At 33.3% G+C, this 21441-nt stretch overlaps 2 protein-coding genes across 2 annotated transcripts in view; one reads left to right on the top strand and one right to left on the bottom strand.

Moving 5' to 3' along the window:
• Positions 1 to 845: 845 nt before the first annotated feature.
• On the bottom strand, positions 846 to 2442 carry LOC135078929 (iron-sulfur cluster assembly 2 homolog, mitochondrial). The gene is made up of 2 exons (XM_063973528.1): positions 2092 to 2442; positions 846 to 1830 (listed from the first exon to the last, which is right to left on the bottom strand). The coding sequence occupies exons 1-2, from the start codon at positions 2331 to 2333 to the stop codon at positions 1653 to 1655; spliced, it is 420 nt and encodes a 139-aa protein (XP_063829598.1). The 5' UTR covers positions 2334 to 2442; the 3' UTR covers positions 846 to 1652.
• Positions 2443 to 13512: 11070 nt separating this feature from the next.
• LOC135078683 (protein split ends-like) overlaps positions 13513 to 21441 on the top strand; it is a 131090-nt gene continuing 123161 nt past the window's right edge. The window contains exon 1 of the mRNA XM_063973226.1: positions 13513 to 13857. Coding sequence (XP_063829296.1) covers positions 13775 to 13857 — 83 coding nt within the window. The 5' untranslated portion in view covers positions 13513 to 13774. The remainder of the gene's footprint in view (positions 13858 to 21441) is intronic.

Here is a 21441-nt window from a genome sequence, read left to right as displayed (position 1 = left end):
AGTGCTACGGTAGGTATATGTTACGTGTGACTACGCCTTTCCAAACATGAAAATTACTATGCAACTACATTAGCAAGTTTGTTCAGTTCAGTATTCTGAAAATCTTGTTTTATACTTTTTCAGCGTCGTTTTTTGTCGTAGTTGGGTTTTAGTTTTTTTTGAGTTTAAACTCAAATTATGAACCTCAAGTTTCATTATCAGTCTCAACCCGGTCCAATACTTTGCCCGTATTGTCTCTACAGAGAGTCAAAAACTGACGACAATACTCAACTCACTGTGCTTCTGTTGTGGCGCGAGCATTCTCGGCACCCACCTTGTGGAACCTTTAATAGGCCAATATGGCCGTGAAGAATGCTAAAAATGGTCATAGTTGACACTCAAATTATTCTGCAAGCTGTTTCTTTTTAAAACAGCATCTTTTTTCAAGTTCATGAACGCTTTTTTCTAGCTTAAATTAGGAACCTAATGACTGCGCAAAACTCAATTTTCTACGTGGTGTGATTTTTTTCTGGATTGACTTGTTTATTGAATTTTATTTCAGTGAATAATTATTTATCCGATTACCTATAATGAAACTTCGTATTTATGCTTTTGATGAGTGTGACTACTAATGCAGATAAAAAAATACCTTTTCCCCCTCCATAACCCCGTTCCGCGAACTTTTTGACCTGCCTACCTACAGGTTTGTAGTAGTTTGTAGTAACTTTGTACGGAACCCTCTGTGCGCGAGTCCGACTCGCACTTGGCCAGTTTTTTATTTATCCTACATTCAGCACTTTACTTCTGTGACTATAATGAAAAAACAAGCAATCAATGAAATATTTTAAGTAATACAAATAAAAGGGTTTTGGGGAAAAAAATTTGTTTACTGTAGAGTTTCCTGTAAACAGAGGTGTCAAGTGAGTGCAAAAAGTACAAAAAGGGTACAAGGGTCATATCATACCTATCGATTGAACACCTATTTTTCATTTATTACATCATTCTTACTAACTCAAAAATTGTGTAAAAATGCTTGAAAGTAGCCAAATTATAAAAATCTGGATAGATTTATTTACAGTTATTTATAATTAATTTACAGAGAACTAAAATATTAAAAACTGGCTTATTCCACTATTCCCCATTGACAATCCCCGTCAACGGGGATTAGTGAATCTTAAATAATACTTACGTAAAGAATAAAATTTTACTGGTAAAATCACTGTGCCGCCCACTAACACATCTAATTTTGTTGCTTTTGTAAACGGTAGTTATGATATCCTTGTAATCAACACTTTAAAAAAACAACACTTGGTTTTTTCCAACAACTGTTTATTATCTACTTTTTATCACAGAAATTACTTAAATTACATATCATACTGACTAGCCTACCATTTTTTAAGAACTTTTTAATCATTTGAATGAAGCACTATTGTAGATAAGTAGGTAACGTAAAAATCAAAGTTTTTAACTTAATAGTGCAAGTGTCTTCTACAAATATGGGTTTCTAAAAACTATAAATTAAACCTATTATTAATCATAATTTATATAGCAATAACAAAATGTTGTTATGAAATGGAACATTCATTATCAATAAATTAAAATTATACATTAAAACCTGTCTTCTATTATCTGAACCAATTGATCCAATCCATATCCTGATTTCTGAAACTATTTCAATCAATTTTGATTGAAAAGCTTGCACCGCATGAACACCCAAGATCAGCATTAGGATTTTGTACAACTCTGAATGCAGATCTTATTAGCTCTGTATGGTAATCAACGGTAGAACCTCTGATATAATCCAATGATGTTTCATCAATTACCACTTTAACACCATCTCGTTCAAACACCCTGGAACAATTTAATATTCACTTAATAGGGCTTGTTAATACAGCATAATAACAATATATGTATACAAATAAGATGTTTGATGGTTTAAAACCAGTTTAGAGACTGATTTATAGCAACTATCAAAGTAATGTAGGACAAACTTACAAAATTAGAGTTCTGGTAAAATCCTTACAGTGAAAGATTTCACTACTAAACTTCTTAGTTGAGTTTAACCTTGTCTTAATTAAAATCATTCAAAATAAATAAAAACTACCCACTAACCTATCGTCTTCAGCAATTTTATTGTCGAGATCAAATTTATACTGGAAACCAGAACACCCTCCACTTTCTACACACAGTCTCAAAAAGTTATTGTTGCCTTCGCATAGCTGTTGTAATTTCTTCGCACAATTTTCACTGATAGTTATTCCTTCACTCTGAGAGGATGAGTTGACTTTTTGTAAATATGAAATTCTACAATAATTTACCCCGAAACCAAGTAACCGTCTGGATTTCAAAAACATTTTGAATCGGTACACCAATAAACTAAGTTTCTGTACGCATAACCTAATGTTACGCTTACGAAACAGGTGAAAAGAAAATTAAAAATCCGTCTCTGTCTGTAGACACCAGGGTGCGGAAACTTCCATACTACGGTCATCGAAGTGAAACTTGCTTCCAAACAGCGACATCGGTGGTTAAATTCAAATACTTTTTAACTACCCTAAAACGCTCTAGATGTCACTGCTCCTGTTTCCTTCATATTTTCATTCTTTTCCTAATTAAAATATATTTGAGAATATTGTTAATTACATTGTGAAAACTTTTTTTAAAATGAAATTAATTTTTTTTAATTTAAAACTGAACGGTGTCATTTTTTGTTATAATTTACATAATAGAGTAGTAGAAATTACTATTTAACATATGGCAACTTTGTTTTTCCTCCAAAATGGCCGGTGTTGTTTTTGTTGTTAAATGCATTCTTGTTTTCTTAGCCATCGTTAAGCAGTGTTGCCAGAAGGTTACTTTTGTAACCTTTTAGGTTACTTTTGAACTGCATTGGTTACTTTTAGGTTACACTAATGAAAAGGTTACTTTTAGGTGATTTTTCAGAAATTGTAGAATTAACTTTTACAGGTTATTCAGTAAAAAATATTAATAGTGACAATTTAAAAATTATGTCATAAACTGCATTTAAACAATTTGATTTATTATTTGTTGAAAATGAATTTTAGCGAATATTTTTCGATAATAAAACGCAAATCCAGAAAACGGTTTTATACGACCGGTCACTTTTCGGTCTTCATGGAATGATCAAAATTTCGAATTTGGGTAAACGATTGATGATCAATTGTATTAATTTTCCACCCATGAACAACCGTTACACAATCGCTCCCCCCCCCCCCCCCCCCCCCCGTTTGTAGGTTACTTTTTTTAATATTTCTGCTAATTTCTGACAAGACCCGACTGGCAACACTGCGTTTAAGTGTTCTGTGGCCCTATTAAGGTATTGAAGAGTCGAGTCAAATTCAAGTTCATTCCTTCGTACCTGCTGCTGTTCTGGTTCATCGGAGTTTTGTTCGTTCCTTCGTAAATCGCGAAGAAACTTTCTGTTATGTTCACAAGTGATCTGAGTTTTCTCAATGTGCAAATGTTTTTTTAGTGTTGTTGAAAACTTTGCGAAAAGACGCTTTTGGTGTATAATATTATGTGTGTTCATAAATAAAGTAAAATTATTAAATTCAAAAGTTTTTGTTTATTTGCATTTCCATGTGCAATGTAGAATTTTTCCAAATCCATTGTTTTGAAAATAATACAATAAGTACACCATAAAGATAAATATTTTCAAAATAATGGATTTGAAAAAATTCTACATTGTACATCATAAAAACAATAATTCCTTGAAGGTTATGAGGGCCTATGTGTGCGTGAACTGTGTGTATGTGTGCGTGGACTTTGTGTATGTATGTGTGCGTGGACTTTATGTATGTATGTGAGCGTTACGTACGTAGGTTTAGTACAGGGAATTTAACACCAGGCTGTCAATTAGTAGGCTCAAAAATTTGACAGAGAGGGCTCTCTATTTCCTATGTATTACTTTTCTCTATGGTAGACCACAGATTAGAAAGCACAGATGATAGAGAGTATGTCTCCTCCGTGATGTCTCCCCATGGAAAAAATTGAAGAGAAACGTCAATGTTAAGGATGTGCTTTGAAACAATATAATCGATTAAAATTACATCGATGTAATTTTGATTGCACTTGAATTGTAAAAAGATTCAAGTTAATGTCAGTTAAATTGATACGAAATTTAGAGTGAAGGTTATACCTTCCTTAAAGTAACCATTTTTAAAAATGTGAACATAAAGTCGGGGTGCCCCATTATAACACACAATCAACAAAAACATGTCAACATTCAACATTTTTTGCAGGCAAATTTGTTGAATGTTGTCATGTTTTTGTTGATTGTGTAAGGCAAAACGCGTGGAGACCCGGCTTAACACGACCAATACCAAGAAAAAATTCAGTATACATACTTAGTAAAATCAATGATTAATATTGTTATTGTTTGTTACTAATATCCACCACAAAATATAACAGAAGGTAAACTCCATACTAAACCATGAAGCTATAGATAAAAATGGAGGCCACACTCCGAATACCTACTTGAAGCACAACCTATGAATCACTATCTCGCTCTCTGTGGGCAGACTCTCTTTCTAAATAAACAAAAAATATAAATTTGCTCAAAGTCAATGAAACTCAATGTAAAATCTTTATTTCTTGACATAGGTATCATTAAATGATAAGTACTGGTAAAACGTTTTAGGAAGAAATTACTGTAAAAAATGTTTACAATGATCCAATGTCGGAAATCACGAAATAAACACTTACGCGTGGATTGCGTGGAATCTTAAGTCATTTCCAGAGCCCCGATTACGGTAACTTTTAACGTTTCCAATCCAGGCGCACTTCATCGATTCTGCGATACGATTGGTCAAAACAGCTGACGTACGCTGTTGAACGACCAATCGTATCGCAGAATCGAGAAGCGTGTCTGGATTAGAGACGTTAAAAATTACCGTAATCGGGGCTCTGGACACCACGTACTATAGCAAACACGCACTACAAAATTTTGCACCATTTCTTGTGATAAAACAATGATTTGTTCTGTAAAAAATCTCAAACGAAATTAACTGCATAATAAACAAAATAGTAAACAACCGCCATGATGGGCCGGATTGGGCCGATGTTGCCACATGGTATAGGTGTACCAGAATCTCATGGCAAATAGGGAAAATAAACTTTGTTGAGAGCAATACTGGGGAAATTGGAATAAACGATCTTGATACTGTTTAATTTTTTACTTTTATGACTAATATTAATGAACATGAAGTACGAATATACATTTTAGGTAGGTATGTGTATGAAGAATGTTGTTATACATCAGGTTTTTAACATAGGAAAATGTCTTGGAAATTAAATAAATCGTCTGTGAGAAAAGAAATGTCTGAGAAATTAATTATTTAAATTAGTTACCTACATATTTTCGCGTGGAACTGAAACATAGGCGTTGCCGTTCTTTTTGTATATGGCCAGGTCTGGGTTATTTAAAAAAAAGGTTACAAAATTTTACTAAGAAAGAATTTTGAGTGAACCTAGCTGAAAAATTAAAAACTGCTAGATTTAAAAAAAAATTAACTGGCTGGATCAGGGGTGATTTATTGTTTGTACTCCGAATGACTGTGTGAATACACCGATCAAAATGGCGTGAATAGTTATGCGCAACTCTAGGGCCCTGTAACTTATTTATTTGTAGAGATATTTTCATGATTATTTCACAATTATTATTAGTTCTACTTATATTTATTTCAAGTTTATTTCAAAGAAAAAAATTGGAGACTTCTCCATTGTTCAATCTTGCTTTATGAAATCTTTTTCAATTTTCTTTACATGGTCATAACATCTGCACCAATTTGTGAGATATACCTGAAAACCCCGATAAAGCAGCTATTAAGTAAGAATAATATAAAAAAACACAACCCTCCTTCTGACACAGTTGGGTAATAAACTAAATGTATCAAAACATTTCAGTCCAACTTACTGTCAACTCGACGACGCGCTTTAGAATCAAAGATCGACTTTGAATTATGCCTTATTTTACAATTCACATTGAAAACAATATGCCTTGCTTGAACTTTTTCGACTTTTTCACAAAAATAACAAATAGTCAAGAAGAGATTACAAAAATTTTGCAGCGGCTGACAGATTTCATAATTTTCTTTGACAGGTGACATTTAAACCATAGACAATTGCCATATGAAAAACACACTTTTCCAATATTTTTGTTTGCCATGAGATTCTGGTACACCTATAGTAACAATCAGCGTATATATAGGTGTACCAGAATCTCATGGCAAATGGGGAAAATAAACTTTGTTGAGTGCAATACTGGGGAAATTGGATTAAACGATCTTGATACTGTTTAATTATTATTTATGACTAATATTAATGAACATGAAGTACGAATGCCTACCTATACATTTTAGGTATGTGTATAAAGAATGTTGTTATACATCGGGTTTTTAACATAGGAACATGTCTTGAAAAATAAGTAAACCGTATATTACTGTAAATAATTTTATTAAGTATCATACTTATAACTTATCACTTCATTCAGAACTACAAAACGATTCTAAGAACTCCACTTGCATTTCTTGTTCTTCAAATAGATGATCAAGTTAAAGAGGTATTAATATAATATAAATCGCTTTTTCAGCATTTCAATTACTCAAACTTGCTTGATGAAATCTTTTTCAATTTTCTTTACATGGTCATAACATTTTCACCATTCCTCTGCACCAATGCATGAAATACACCTGAAAACCCCGATAAAGCAGCTATTAGGTAAGAATAATATAAAAATAAACATAACCCTCCTTCTGACGCAGTTAGGTAATAAACTAAATGTAGGTACCTAAGTATCAAAACATTTCACTCCAACTTACTGTCAACTCAACGACGCGCTTTAAAAAATCAAAGATTGACTTTGAATTATGCCTTATTTTACAATACACTTTGAAAACAATATGACTTGCTTGAGTTTTTTCCTCTTTTTCACAAAAATAACAAATAGGCATGAAGAGATTACAAAATTTCTGCAGCGGCTGACAGATCTCTTGATTTACTTTGACAGGTGACAATAAAGCCATAGACAATGGCCATATGAAAAACACACTTTTCCAATATTTTTGTTTGCCATGAGATTCTGGTACACCTATACACGATTCCCCAGGAACTGGGATTGTAATTCCCTGATTCGCCAACACATTAAGCCTAAACGGCCGACAATTTTGTGATTTTTAATTTAACTAGGTAATCGTAGTTCAAATATTTAATTATTTATTTGTTTAACTTCTGATTTGGTTAGTGAATTGGCTATTTCGAAGAATTTACTAGGAGATTTAAATAAGGAGATAGCAATACTACAGTCCACACTAAAAAGAGAGGTCGGCCCACAGAGAGCGAGATAGAGATAAGTAGGTATTTGACTCAAGTTGTTGTTCTAAGTGTGGCCTCCATTTTTAGGGTTCCGTAGCCAAATGGCAAAAAACGGAACCCTTATAGATTCGTCATGTCTGTCTGTCCGTCCGTCCGTCTGTCCGTCCGTATGTCACAGCCATTTTTTTCCGAAACTATAAGAGCTATACTGTTGAAACTTGGTAAGTAGATGTATTCTGTGAACCGCATTAAGATTTTGATGCAAATATAAAAAAATAATAATAAATATTGGGGGCTCCCCATACTTAGAACTGAAACTCAAAAATTTTTTTTTCGTCAAACACATACGTGTGGGTATCTATGGATAGGTCTTCAAAAATGATGTCGAGGTTTCTAAAATACTTTTTTTCTAAATGCGTGACAGACGCTTCCAAAGTGGAAAAAAGTTGCCCCCCCCCCCCCCCCTCTAACTTCTAAAATAAGAAAATGAAAAATCTAAAAAAAACATATGATGTACATTACTATAAAAACTACCAACGAAAATCGTTTTGAACGAGATCTAGTAAGTAGTTTTTTTTTAATACCTCGTAAATCGTAAACCGCTTATTACAGCGTAATCTTTCATACTAATAACTTAAATTAAAAAAAAAATAATTCATAAATCAATGGTACGGAACCCTCGGTGCGTTGAGTCCGACTCGCACTTGGCCGGTTTTTATCTTTAGCTTCATGTACTAAACGCGTTCGAGCTACGCACACATAGACACCGCTCACGTACGCCGCGTACGCGGGGTTACCTACACCATATTGAATTGCAAATGATCGAATGCTCAAAATATCGAACGTTCAGAATATCGAATTTACAAATGATCGAACGATCAACGTATCGAATGATTAAAGTATCGAAAGTCGATCTTACGTTGCATAGTATAATAGAAAGATGGAGGTAAGGGTTCCTTGTTGACTATGGTACCCAAAAGTGGGAAATAAAAAAAAACGTGTTTAAGAATTTGTTTTATTTACATTAATCGTATGACATTTAATTAAAACCTCTATATGATTTTTCGATATTTTAATCGTTCCATCATTTGTAAGTTCGATATTCTGAACGTTCGATATTCTGAACGTTCGATATTCTGAACGTTCGATATTTTGATCGTTCGATATTCTGATCGTTCGATGAAACGTGTTCGATATTTTGATTTTCGATCATTTGTAATTCGATATGGTGTAGGTAACCCGCGTACGCGTTATGTGGGACTGTCTTGGACGAATGCGAGCGCGACTGGACGTTCGCTTGAGTCACGCTGCTCACGCGTTTGTGAAGTTAATTTGTTTGTGCGAAAATGAGTGAATAACAAAAAGGCGTATTTTAATATTTGTTCATTAGACGGTTGCTTAAACTCAACATCAAAAACTAAATTTTCGTTTGTAAACTACCAGTTGATTCCAAGAGGTAAGTAAGGTATTTATTTGTTTATCAATAGTTCGTTTAAGTTTGACAAATTGAAAGTCAACTCAATTATCAGGAATATCGTTGTTATCTGTGTTTTAAAGAGGTTTTAGGAATTATTGGATAATGGTGTCAACTACCCAACTACATACTACTAGTTACTCGTGTATTTGTTTGCAAACGATTACTATAATAACGTACTAACCATAACTACATAATTACATGGATATCTGTTATTGTCTTTCTTTCATAGTATTAAGAGTTAGATTGTTCTATTACATATAAAGAAATAAACGTAACACACAACAAGACAACCCGAGCGTACGTAGGTATGCAAAGCGAAGTACAATTACATGAGTTTACCTTCTGTTATATTTTTTGTTTACACTCGGTAGTGAATTTCCGAAAAAAAAATCGGAAATCTTTGAATACTTGGTTCTCTTTCTTTTCAAAAATAAAGTAATATCTTCTTTGAGTAAAATTTTCTATCTACAGTAATAAGAGCTCCAGGTGTCATTACTAAATTCCACACTGTATAAGTAATTAATCGATTAAATTATATCGATAATTTTCTACAATCAATTTTTCATTTGAAGCACTATTTTTCCAAGAGACAACTGTCATCGTTTCCTCCATTGACGTATTATTATGGACCGAGCATAAATAAAAAATAAACGTGCTCAGTACATACACGATCTGGGAAACGAACATGGCATTTTGACTAGATCCCGATTGCTCTAATTTGTAATGTCTCCAATTCATTCGCGTTATAGCCTTATAGCTCCAGTCACGCTTCATTTTCATTTCAACTGATGCGTAATGGAGAAGTTTCCAAATTTTTTTCTTTTAATAAAACTTTAAAATATAAGTAAAACTAATAATAACTGTGAATGAATCATGAAAATATCTCTACAAGTAAAGAAGTTACATGGCCCTAAACTTGCGCATACATAACAAATATTTCAGGACCCCGATTACGCCAAAAATCGTAGTTCAAATATTTAATTATTTATTTGTTTAACTTCTGATTTGGTTAGCGAATTGGCTATTTCGAAGAATTTACTAGGAGATTTAAATAAGGAGATAGCAATACTACAGTCCACACTAAAAAGAGAGGTCGGCCCACAGAGAACGAGATAGAGATAAGTAGGTATTTGACTCAAGTTGTTGTTCCAAGTGTGGCCTCCATTTTTATCTTTAGCTTCATGGCTTCGACTTGAATTTTCCGCATAGTGTACTTGCGCCGGGTTACCTCCACCATATCGAATTACAAATGATCGAAAATTTAAATATCGATCACGTTTCATCGAACGATCAAAATATCGAACGATCAAAATATCAAATGATCAAAATATCGAACGTTCAGAAAATCGAATTTACAAATTTAATGATCATACGATCACAATATCGAATGATTAAAATATCGGAAAATCAATATAGAGGTTTTAATTAAATGTCATAATTATGATTATGTCATCATCATCATCATTTCAGCCATAGGACGTCCACTGCTGAACATAGGCCTCCTCCAATGACTTCCACATCGCACGGTTGGTAGCGGCCTTAGATTAGATTTTATTAATCTAAGGTAGCGGCCTACATCCAGCGCCTTCCTGTTACCTTTATCAGGTCGTCGGTCCACCTTGTGGGTGGACGTCGCACGCTGCGTTTTCCAGTACGTGGCCTCCACTCCAGAACCTTGCTGCCCCATCGGCCGTCAGTTCTGTGTGTGTGTGCCATGTGCCCTGCCCATTGCCACTTCAGCTTGCTAATCCGTCGGGCTATGTCAGTGATTTTAATTCGTTTACGTATCTCCGTTATGATTAATGTAAAAAAAACATTTATTCTTATACACATTTTTTTTATTTCCCACTTTAGGGTGGGTACCATAGTCAACAAGGAACCCTTACCTCCATCTTCATAGTATACTATGCAACGTACAAGTATACTATGTAAGTTGTAAGATTGACTTTCGATATTTTAATCATTCGATATTTTGATCATTCGATCATTTTTGTAAATTCGATATTCTGAACGTTCGATATTTTGATCGTTCGATGAAACGTATTCGATATTTTGATTTTCGATAATTTGTAATTCGATATGGTGGAGGTAACCCACTTAAACCCACTTGCGCCGATAGCTTTTTTCAAATACAAATTAATTTATTTCACAGAAATACACGTTCATTAGAGTGTATCTTGCCATGACTGGCATGTGAATGTGTGCTTTTTGTTCGATTCCTTCCTTTTCAAGAAAAGGCAGACCATTTTACACTCTCTAATCTGTGGACTTCACGCCGTACACAGCCACAACACAGCCAAGTTTTTAATTAATCATTTTCTTAGTTATTTATAACAATTAAATGTTGTGATATAATTAAATAAAAGGGGTCATTTCTATTTTGTGCCTTGAGTTCCGGTCAGTTTCGGTAAAGATATAGGCGCTTTACTGAGACTTCATAACTAATTAATAATGGACTTTTTGTTGCACTGTTTTGTTTATGGCTCCCATACCTACACGTCGCTAGTGATGATATTACTTTCTTTTTAAAATCGATTCAAAGTATTCAAATCAATCACTTAGCTAAATAATTTTACTAAAGTTTTTAACATAATGTTAAATGTAATTTGTAGGTACATAATATTGATTTATTATTTATTTATATAATGCAAACTCATAATTATTGACAACATTTAAAAATTTACAAGACCCTAAACAAAAATACCGTTTCTTTATTTTCCTGCCCCGAGGTAGTTGCGCCGGTTTTCCGTCCAGCTCCTGTTTTCGTCCATTTGACCGACTTGCCACAAACATTGTAATAAAAAAAAAACTTAATAAAACTTTTTTAAAAACAAGCTTTATCCTGAAATGCAGTTGTACTAAAATGAAAAAAATAATTGTACCTATATAATATATAAAGGCGGCTTAGGGGTGGCCCAAGGGCCATCCCCGCCGCACCTTAACCTATTTTTCACTTTAAATCAAAACATTATGTTATAGGCATCATGGAAAAGTAATATTATGCAAGAAACATTCCAAACTCATTATATTATATTAATATATGATATCAAAACGTTCAAAAGTTTGGCTGTGCATGAGCACGTACACAAGATTTTGTTCTCTTTTATGAAATTTGTTAGTATGTACTAAGGTTGAATTATCAAATAATCACTGTTAAATGTGATTAATTTATCACTTTTACCGCGACTGTCGGTAATTATTCATAATAACCGGTTATTATTAAATTAATAATTTTCAATTTATCACATTAACCGTAACATACACACATAAATGATCACATATTAATCACATTTACCAAATCATGAGGTGATTATTCATAATAACCGGCGATTATTCATAATTTTCACATTTATCACATTTACCGTAACATCTATACTACATAATATCTAGGTTTTTTTTATGTGACAGGAGGCAAACGAGCAGACGGAGGTATACTTAATATTATAAATGCGAAAGTAACTCTGTCTGTCTGTCTGTTTCTCTTTCACGCCTAAACCACTGAACCGATTTTGATTGGCATAGAGATAGTTCCAGTTCCGGGAAAGGATATAGGATAGTTTTTATCCCGGTTTTTGAAACAGGGACGCGCGCGATTAAGTTTTTCTGTGACAGACAAAATTCCACGCGGGCGAAGCCGCGGGCGGAAAGCTAGTTTATTATAAATTAATTAACTGGTTAAAAAAATATAAAAAAAAACTTCGATGAAGTGCTGTGAATTGCTGTCAGCTGTGTATCAGCGCCGAACTGAATTTATAAAACTGTTAGTAAAAATTATTAATTACAATAACGTTCTCCATCTTTTAGGCTTCCGTAGTCCTGACAAGGAACCCCTATAGTTTCGATATGTCTGTCTGTCTGTCTGAGGTTTTACTTGAAAACTGTTGTACTAGAGAGCTGTAATTTTGTGGAGGTATGTAGGTATATTAATCACGCCGACCATCGCGACAAAACGGGAAAAAAACTTTTTGAAAAAAAAAAAAATTTTTTTTAGCGCAGTTCCCCTACATGTCGTTGTCAAGTCAAGTCAAGTCAATCAAGTCGTTGTTGGATAGGTCTTTTAAAATGACCAGTTAAGTAGGTAGTCAGAAAACTCCATAATATTATTGTAAGTTAATTTTTGTAGATGACACAGCATTTATCTTATTCTGTAGAAAAATACACCTAAACGTAAGTATGTTATGAAATATTATATTCCCTAATTTATTGGTAGTTTTTCTTAGCTGCAACACCTACTGACTCGCGCCCGTGTTGGAGTGAAATGGAAACACTTTGAAAAGAAAGAGACAGTAATAACATAGGGTAAGCTGGCCAGCGCTCCTCTAATTCAGTAGGTAATCTGCCGTTATTTCTCGGTGGTTTTATTTATTTTCATCATACGTATTAATTATTGTAAATAAATAGTAAAATGAATTTTTATTCGTTTTTTTGTATTAACAACTTTATTGAGTATTATCACTCCAATAGAAAATACTGCATAAACCAACTAATACAAAAAAAAAATTGTGCAGTTGAAAATATTATTTCTGTGTATTCAGCTATTTTGTTTAAATTGATAGTTTTTTACTTAAAAATTGTCATTGTCCTCACCAATAACATTGTTGTGAAATTACAATGGTGGTGATTTCATTTTCACCGTTGCTGGCCACCCACTCCACTTTGCGCGGCAGCGGTCAGAAGGCGGAGCTTATCGGCAAACTCGCGTCTAAGCTGGCTTCACTGTCAATTCGAGAGCTGCGACGAGTACGCTCGCGTCTATTACGTGGTGTGTTTATAGTGAAGTGGATTTTGTGATGAGATTATCGAATGTCGTGAAGTGAAAGATAGTGTTGTTTTTCTAACAAAGTGTAACTTGAGTGTTTGAAACAATGTCTATGGTTTACTAGTGCGATAAATCAAAATGTGTAAAGCACCGTTGTGTGCAAAATTGTTTTTTGCCACGTAGTGACGCGAACGGGTAATGATTCCTAATGTGGAGCTCGAAGCAAGATGGTTAGAGAGACTCGGCACCTGTGGGTTGGCAATTTACCCGATAACATTCGTGAAGATCGAATAAGGGAGCACTTTAAACGGTAACACATGTGTTTATTTATTTATTTTTTTCAGTATTTATACTCTTCAACCTAGCCAACAATGCTTCAATTTCATTAATATTTTGGTGGTTGGTGAATTAACCCACTGGGTAGTAATTAAGCAGTTGTATACACAGTTCAATGCTCAGTAGGTATGTATTACTTACCTTATTTTTTTATCTGCATTACTATGTAAATAGGACCTATTTTTAGACAGGATCGTTGGCGTTTTGCGTTGTACATTTCGGTAGTAACAAACAAAGCGCTATCCGCTATTGATAAAAAACAGACTCGCCGCGAGCCTCGCGCAAGCAACCATCGAATCGAGTAGGCCGGCACGTCAATGACAGCGTGTTGCAATGCAGCGGGAGTCAAATAATTATTCGCTTTATAACGAACGGACTTGTCTAAAAATAAACATTTCATTGCAAATTCATATTGTAGCTGTAAAGTTTATAATTTATTAGGAAATTAGATAACTTCATACCTCATCGTTAAAGCACAGTAAGAGTGACTACATACCTAGTTTCTTTCAAATTCACAAAATATGATTACTTACCTACTGAATATTTTAATCAATACATTGGATACCTACCTTGTTATTACCTATAGGTAGGTACCTACATTTTATTTAACTACCTACTTTTGTATTCTACTTTCCATATTTTGTAAAGAATTAACTGGCTAATCTACCTACCTACGTGTGAGATTGGATACGTTGGTGTGGGCAGATAGATAAATCCTACTTAAGGAATTACCTACTCCACACACTTGAGTGGTAATAACAATAATTCTAAAAGACGTCTAACCCTAATATATTATTATTGAAAACCCTGAATTGCCTACTAATGTTGTAGTAATAATTAATGCCAATCACCAGCTTACTGATTAATTATGTTTTGATCTTTATTCCATCCTATATTCACCTGCTTCCATTTATATTATTACCAACTTTTTTCGTGAAATTATAAAAAAAAATAAAAAAACTTGTTTTGAAGAGAATGTTAAGCAAGCTCATAGGAAGAAAAAGTTGGTTGTGTAATATTATTTTCCAGAATGCGTTGTTGTTTACATCGACCGCGTCGTGGGCCCGAATAGGGGATTCCCTACGTGACATCTAAAATTGTTACATCGAATGTAACAACAAGTCACAACATCGGAAACGCTGCATTGAACGGTCAATATCAATGGTACGTAGGGGTTGCAAGTCCCGGTACTAAGGAGTGTTATTGAATTACCGGTACCAGGTCTAAGCCAGTACCGGGAAAACCGGGAAATTCGGGAATTTCGGTCCCCACGTGAATGGTTATTAAAACAAATTACCTAATTTATATAAAAAGCAACAATCGTTTAATCAACCTATTTTAGTTAAAATAATATGTTTTCTCACTTTCTATCAATGTCAAATACTGGCAGCGACAAGAGTTAGGGACAAAACATAAATTAACTAAATTAGGTTTATAAAAAAACACGCTATTATAAGAAATAAAAAGTAGTACCCAAGTACAATCAGATAAAACAATCAGTCTTAAAAGGATAGTAATGAATTAGGAACATTATTAATATTTTTTCATTTGTTGATAGTGTGTACGTAAAAAGAGGATGGCATCTAGTCAAAAAATTGTCATTCAAAAATAAATTATTGAAGTCCCGAAAGTACCGAAAGTCCCGGGAATTGCATCGTCAGTACCGGAACTAGATAAAGGATTAGATTATCGGGAATTCCCGGGAAAAATGAGTACCGGGATTTCCCGGGAGCAAACCCTAATGGTACGCCATCGCGCCACGTCGAATGTCGCGATAGCGAATGATCACACAATATCGATCGAACTATCACTACATCGAATGGTTAAAATAGCTAATGTCTTGACATTGATAGGTTGTTGTTACATAGAATAGATTAATCATGACCAGGGTTCGAAATTATCAAGATAATTACGCTTCGTGATAATTATCAACAGTGTAAGATACATTTGTCTATTGTTTCATAAGAAATTCTGATGTTACATTGAGAATGTTGCTTTATGTTTTTGGTTACTGAATGTTGTCAAGTTATCCATCGCTTTTTCTTTTCCTAAATTAAGGAATGTTTCCTTTGAGTAAAATTTTCTATCTACAGTATTAAGAGTACTTTCCCTCCAGGTGGCATTACAAAATTCCACCCTGTATAGGTATGTTTCCTTCCAAATATTAATTATAAAATAAAATAAGAATAACAACTGCAGGCCTGGCTCACTCCGCGCGGTACATCCGATAATTACCTACAGCGAAGCGCCCCGCCGCACTATGGATCGAAATTGCGATTTATGGACATAGCGATTTTTATTACAATTTCTATTTGAAAAAAATACCTATCGATAGGTTACGATATTCTGATGAATAAATGCTGCACAAGTTTTTCTGTAAAACCAATAGTTTGGCTGGAAAAATTTTTTTTCCATTTTCATTGTATGGAATGAAACATAAAGTGGTCGATTTCGACTAAGCCTTGACAGATCTTGCTTTGAAACTACTTGAGCCTTGTTCTATGGCTTGTTGACTATAATCCTACGCTATCAGCGCGCGCCCAAAGTTGCCCGTTCACCAGTTATGAGGTTCTGAAAATTAAAAAAAAAGTAAGTCAAAGTGACTTTTTTTTTTAATATCTTTAAAGATTTAACGAAAATATAAAGATTCTATACGTTAATAATGTAAATTAACCTTAAATTACTGCTAAAAACACATTTTAATAAAATTAAAAGGAATAAAATCAGCGATTTTTATTTCTGTTTTAAAAAAATACCTATCGATAGGGTATGTTATTCTGATGAATAAATATTATTAAACGTTTTTCTCTAAAACCAATAATTTGGCTGGAAAAAAATATTTTCCATTTTCGTTGTATGGAATGAAACATAAAGTGGTCGATTTTGACTAAGCCTTGACAGATTTAGCTTTCAAACTACTTGACCCTTGATCTATAGCTTGTTGACTATAACCCTACACTAACACCAAAGTTGCCCGTTCATAAGTTATGAAGTTCCGAAAAATAAAAATTAAAGTAAGTAAAATTTTTCAGATTCTCCATACAAAAAGACAATTTCATACTACCTACACCTAATATTAACATTGTTTTCGAACATTACAGTTGATTAACATAAGAAATCAGTGATTTTTATTAAAAAAAATCATGCAATAAAAATATTTTAAATCATGAACCATGCAACCCTGCCCACTAGTAAGGCGATCGACGGCGCACCGGGGTTATTTGATGATTTCCGTAATTTTCTTTCACTAATAATAACTTTGTAGGAATTCAGATCGATTGCTAAAATTTTAAATCAGGCGAATCCACTTTTGATTGATTTTTTGCAGTAAAATCAAGTGGTTTTTACCATTTGTTTTATTTTATTTATTATGCGCCGATTAGTTTAATCTGCATAATTATTTTGCCGAACAGTCGCCGACTAGTAACCGACTACAAATGATGCCGAATAGTTGGCTTTCCCGACTAGTCGGCCTTTAGTTTTTTTTTTAAATCGAATTCTAAGTTGAATTTTTTTTCGTGGTTTGAATTTTTATAAAACTTTGGCGGCTCGTAACTAGCTAGCTACCGAATCATTATCTGGATCTAAAATTTATTTTATTTGACTAGACATATTTGATATTAATATCAAATAAATAAAATCAAAACAAGAGAGAAAAAAATCCGTTTTTTTAGGTAAAATTTCAGAAAAAAATAAGTAAAAACAAAAATATCAATTAAAAAAAAGTACTGGGTCATTACAAATGACAAATGTTACCGAGGGTAAAAAACTAAATATGTTCTTTTCGCATTAAATCTGATTAATTTTGAAAGTAAACATTCCAAACTATAATGTGCAACAAAAAAAATCTGCAAGAAACAAGTAATTTTTAAGTTATTAGTCTTCAAAGTCTATACTTAAGTCAACTGTCTTAATGATCATTTTCTCTCTAATTATTGGTAATACGATTTAAAAAAAAAACTATCAATCTGTGAAACGTTTTGCCACTATATGATTTGAGGGTATTTATCATAGTATTGGTAGATAGTGCCATAGTCCCAAAAAAATTGATAATCATCAAGTTTTAAGTGTGTTTTCTTGTTATTTCGGCGATGTAACACCCGAAACAAAAAAACAGGTATTTGTTTTATTATTGTACCTTACACATGGATTAGGATAACAATATTTGGTGAAAGTAAGGTCATGGTAGTAATGATTTCAAATACTAACTAATATCTGAGCATGATACTAATTTAGTATGTTTCTTTCTTGATTAAAAACTGTAACACCCGAAACGTTTCGGGTATTACATTTTTATTTATATGTCGATAATGTGTGTATATTGCTTGGAGAAGTCAAAAAGTATTACTGTGAGTGTCCTTCGACCTCCCACTAGCGCTGGCGTCGGAAAAGGAGGCATATTTCTCTATTTAAGATATTTTTGAAATGTCGACTTAACACTAAAATTAAGGTATTGCTAAAAAGTCTCGATGTTTGACATTTCCATTAAATATCGTAATTAGAAATTAAAGTAATGCTATTTCAAGCCAAAAACAATAGAAAAAGCTATATTCTGAGGAAAAATTAAACTTGAACTTTGTATATTTTTTAAGAAAAGCTGCTTCGTAATTTCAAACCAGAATTCGCTCTATTTGTGTTTATTTGTTGTACTCCTTATTTTGTAGTACCTAGAGACTAATAAAACACCGATTTTATCGATAAAACGCGTTGCATTTTCGTACTCGTAACACCCGAAACAGAACCATTGTAACACCCGAAACAAAGAAAAAAATTATAAAAAAATAGTAAAACGTTTTATGTAACAGTGATTGTATGTTACATGGTTTGCAAATTTCATACTTTAGAAGTCCTGTAAGTTTTAGGTATGATTCCTTAAGAAAATTCGCTAAATTTCTAGTAAATGCAGCAACAGTCAGAACATAGAGGCAAAATCTCGTAACGCCCGAAACGCACACTTTTCGACTCATATTTTCGTTATCCTACATTCTAAGCTGCACAAACTTTATTATTTAGATAAAACAACTAAAAACGGACAGATTAAGGCACTAATATTATTAAAATACTATTTCAAAATACAAGAAATTGTTGAATATGTGTGTACGAACGTAACACCCGAAACGATGGAATGACCCTACTAGCTCACTTAGAGTCAAGTCAAGGCGAACATATTATATTCTTAAAATTACCTTACAATTACTTACCTATACACCGACGAAGTTTGTCTACTAACCTTCCACCAAACACCCTATATGTTACAGTCAAAACTCATAATCGGTCAAAACCACTTTTAACTAGATACATCATTCAAGTGGTTTTAACCAAGGGCATTAGTAAAAAAACATAACCCTCCTTCTGGCGCAGTCGGTTAAAAAAGCCGCTTTCGACTAACAAAAATGTGTCATAGCGGTTTAATATAAAATTTTAGTGAACGTCAGAATGGCGGGTGTATGATCACAGAAATGAATAAAATAAATGTGATTAATTAATACCTGAGGTGTACCTTAGTGTACCTTTAGTTATTTATTTTGTACTTCCCTAAGACGGGAACAATTACGATTACAAAATGAGCCGCCAACCTGATATCAGGTTGGCGGGTGTATGCTGAAATTGGACGAAACATGTGAGTTATGGTATTCTATTATTTATCATTATTTAGTACCTGAGATGTACCTCACAAATATTATTAATCCGAACCAAATGCGACAAATAATTAACGAGAAAGTCGATACGAAAAATTTGATATCCACCAATTTCTTGATGGCCACCATTTTTTATAAGAAGTTAGAATTTTGATACCGACACAGATAATACATACCGTAGTATTTTTAAAGGGGAACTATAATATTTTCTGTCAATTAGATCTATCGCCACGAAATATTTTCATTCTCAGATAAACAAATGTGTTCCCAGGTATGAATCACCAAATTAATGTTAATATTATTATGTGTAAAATAAGGGATGGATCACCAAAGAAATTGTAGTGCATTGATTGAATATAAACATCGTTCTTATAATAATAGTTTAGTTACTTAAATAATAGCTTTGTCCTCAAAATGGTAGATCTGTCACCAAATAAATCGATTTTCGATCCCAAACTGCGATTCCCTTTAATTTGTTATTTTGTCACCAATTCAATGGTAACATTTTATTTCAATGTTGATTATTTCACGTAAACTAGGTATGTGTTTTATTTACTATCCTGCTAGAAAGAAGAACGGTCATCTGTGACCCAGGTCCGACAGAAACGAGACATACCTCAGTTTTTTTGTCATGTCCTAACTAGTTAAATTATATATTTTTTATATTCGAAATCTATGTATAACACCAAAATATTACCCTTTGTTTTTGTTCAGGCGTTATACAAAAACTAATACAAAATGCCTATTTATCACCAAAATTGGTAAATGTATGTACCTAAATGTCTATTACAGCTGCTATGGAATGTATCTAGGTGACCTGGAGATACAACCGGATTATACAGGGTGGAAACGAGAAGTTACAAAATTCAATGTTACCAGCTTCCATAATCTGTAACCTATTATTGGTACCATTTGAAAGAGCTCGTGAAGCACTTTCAGAATCAGTAACTAGTTTTTCGATATCTTGTATAGTTTAGAAATAATCGAGTGAGATCACTTATCGTTCCATATGTATAACCACCCTGTATAATCCGGCTGTATCTCCAGGTCACCTAAATACATTCCATAGCAGCTGTAATAGACATTTAGGTACATACATTTACCAATTTTGGTGATAAATAGGCATTTTGTATTAGTTTTTGTATAACGCCTGAACAAAAACAAAGGGTCATATTATGGTGTTATACATAGATTTCGAATATAAAAAATATATAATTAAACTTAATTAAGACATGACAAAAAAACTGAGGTATGTCTCGTTTCTGTCGGGTCTGGGTTTTTTTTGTATGGGGCGTGACCGTTCTTCTTTCATCTAAATACTGCTTTTACCTGTGGGAATTAAGATCCTTGGGGGAGGCATTATATGTCCAGTAAAGTAGTAGGCAGACTGTTTTCGTTGAAAACTCCTAATTTTAGTGAAACTTTTTAAAATGTTCAAGCGACAAAAATATTATTTATTGATGATCACTTTAAATTAATTTGCTTCAATAATTAGGACAAACCTATTAAAATACATTCAAAAATATTTCCCCATGATTTTAGGTGTTTTTTCGTGGAACTGATTTTATATTGTTTGGTGACTAGATTTTGGTGACAAATCTATTATTTTGGGGACAAACTCTATTAATAAGGAAACAGAAAACGACTTTAATTGGTGACAGCTTAAATCATACCCTTTTAAAGTCTGTTTTTTATGACAAGCACACTTGTGAATTTTCCAATACCATTAATTTGCTACTCTAGACGAAAAGAACAAGAGAATAAAATTAGAAGAAGACGATGTCCCGATTATTAGTTTTGATTGTTGCATAACCTTATTTATGACATTTACAGGAGGGCGCTGCTATCAATACTTTTCGATTTTAGCAAATTAATGGTAGGTATTGGCAAATTCACAAGTGTGCGTGTCATAAAAAACA

This window comes from Ostrinia nubilalis, chromosome 15 (genome assembly GCF_963855985.1).
Source record: "Ostrinia nubilalis chromosome 15, ilOstNubi1.1, whole genome shotgun sequence".
Lineage (NCBI taxonomy): Eukaryota > Metazoa > Arthropoda > Insecta > Lepidoptera > Crambidae > Ostrinia > Ostrinia nubilalis.
The sequence above is the reverse complement of the archived record's forward strand: the minus strand, read 5'-3'. Positions and strand labels throughout refer to the sequence as shown.

What these genes read in the sequence shown, in the direction of transcription:
- LOC135078929 (XM_063973528.1), bottom strand. Translation starts at nt 2,333, where the DNA reads ATGTTTTTGAAATCCAGACGGTTACTTGGTTTCGGGGTAAATTATTGT. An exon ending in AAAATTGCTGAAGACGATAG is followed by an intron (nt 1,831 to 2,091) that starts GTTAGTGGGTAG and finishes AAATTGTTCCAG; the next exon opens with GGTGTTTGAACGAGATGGTG.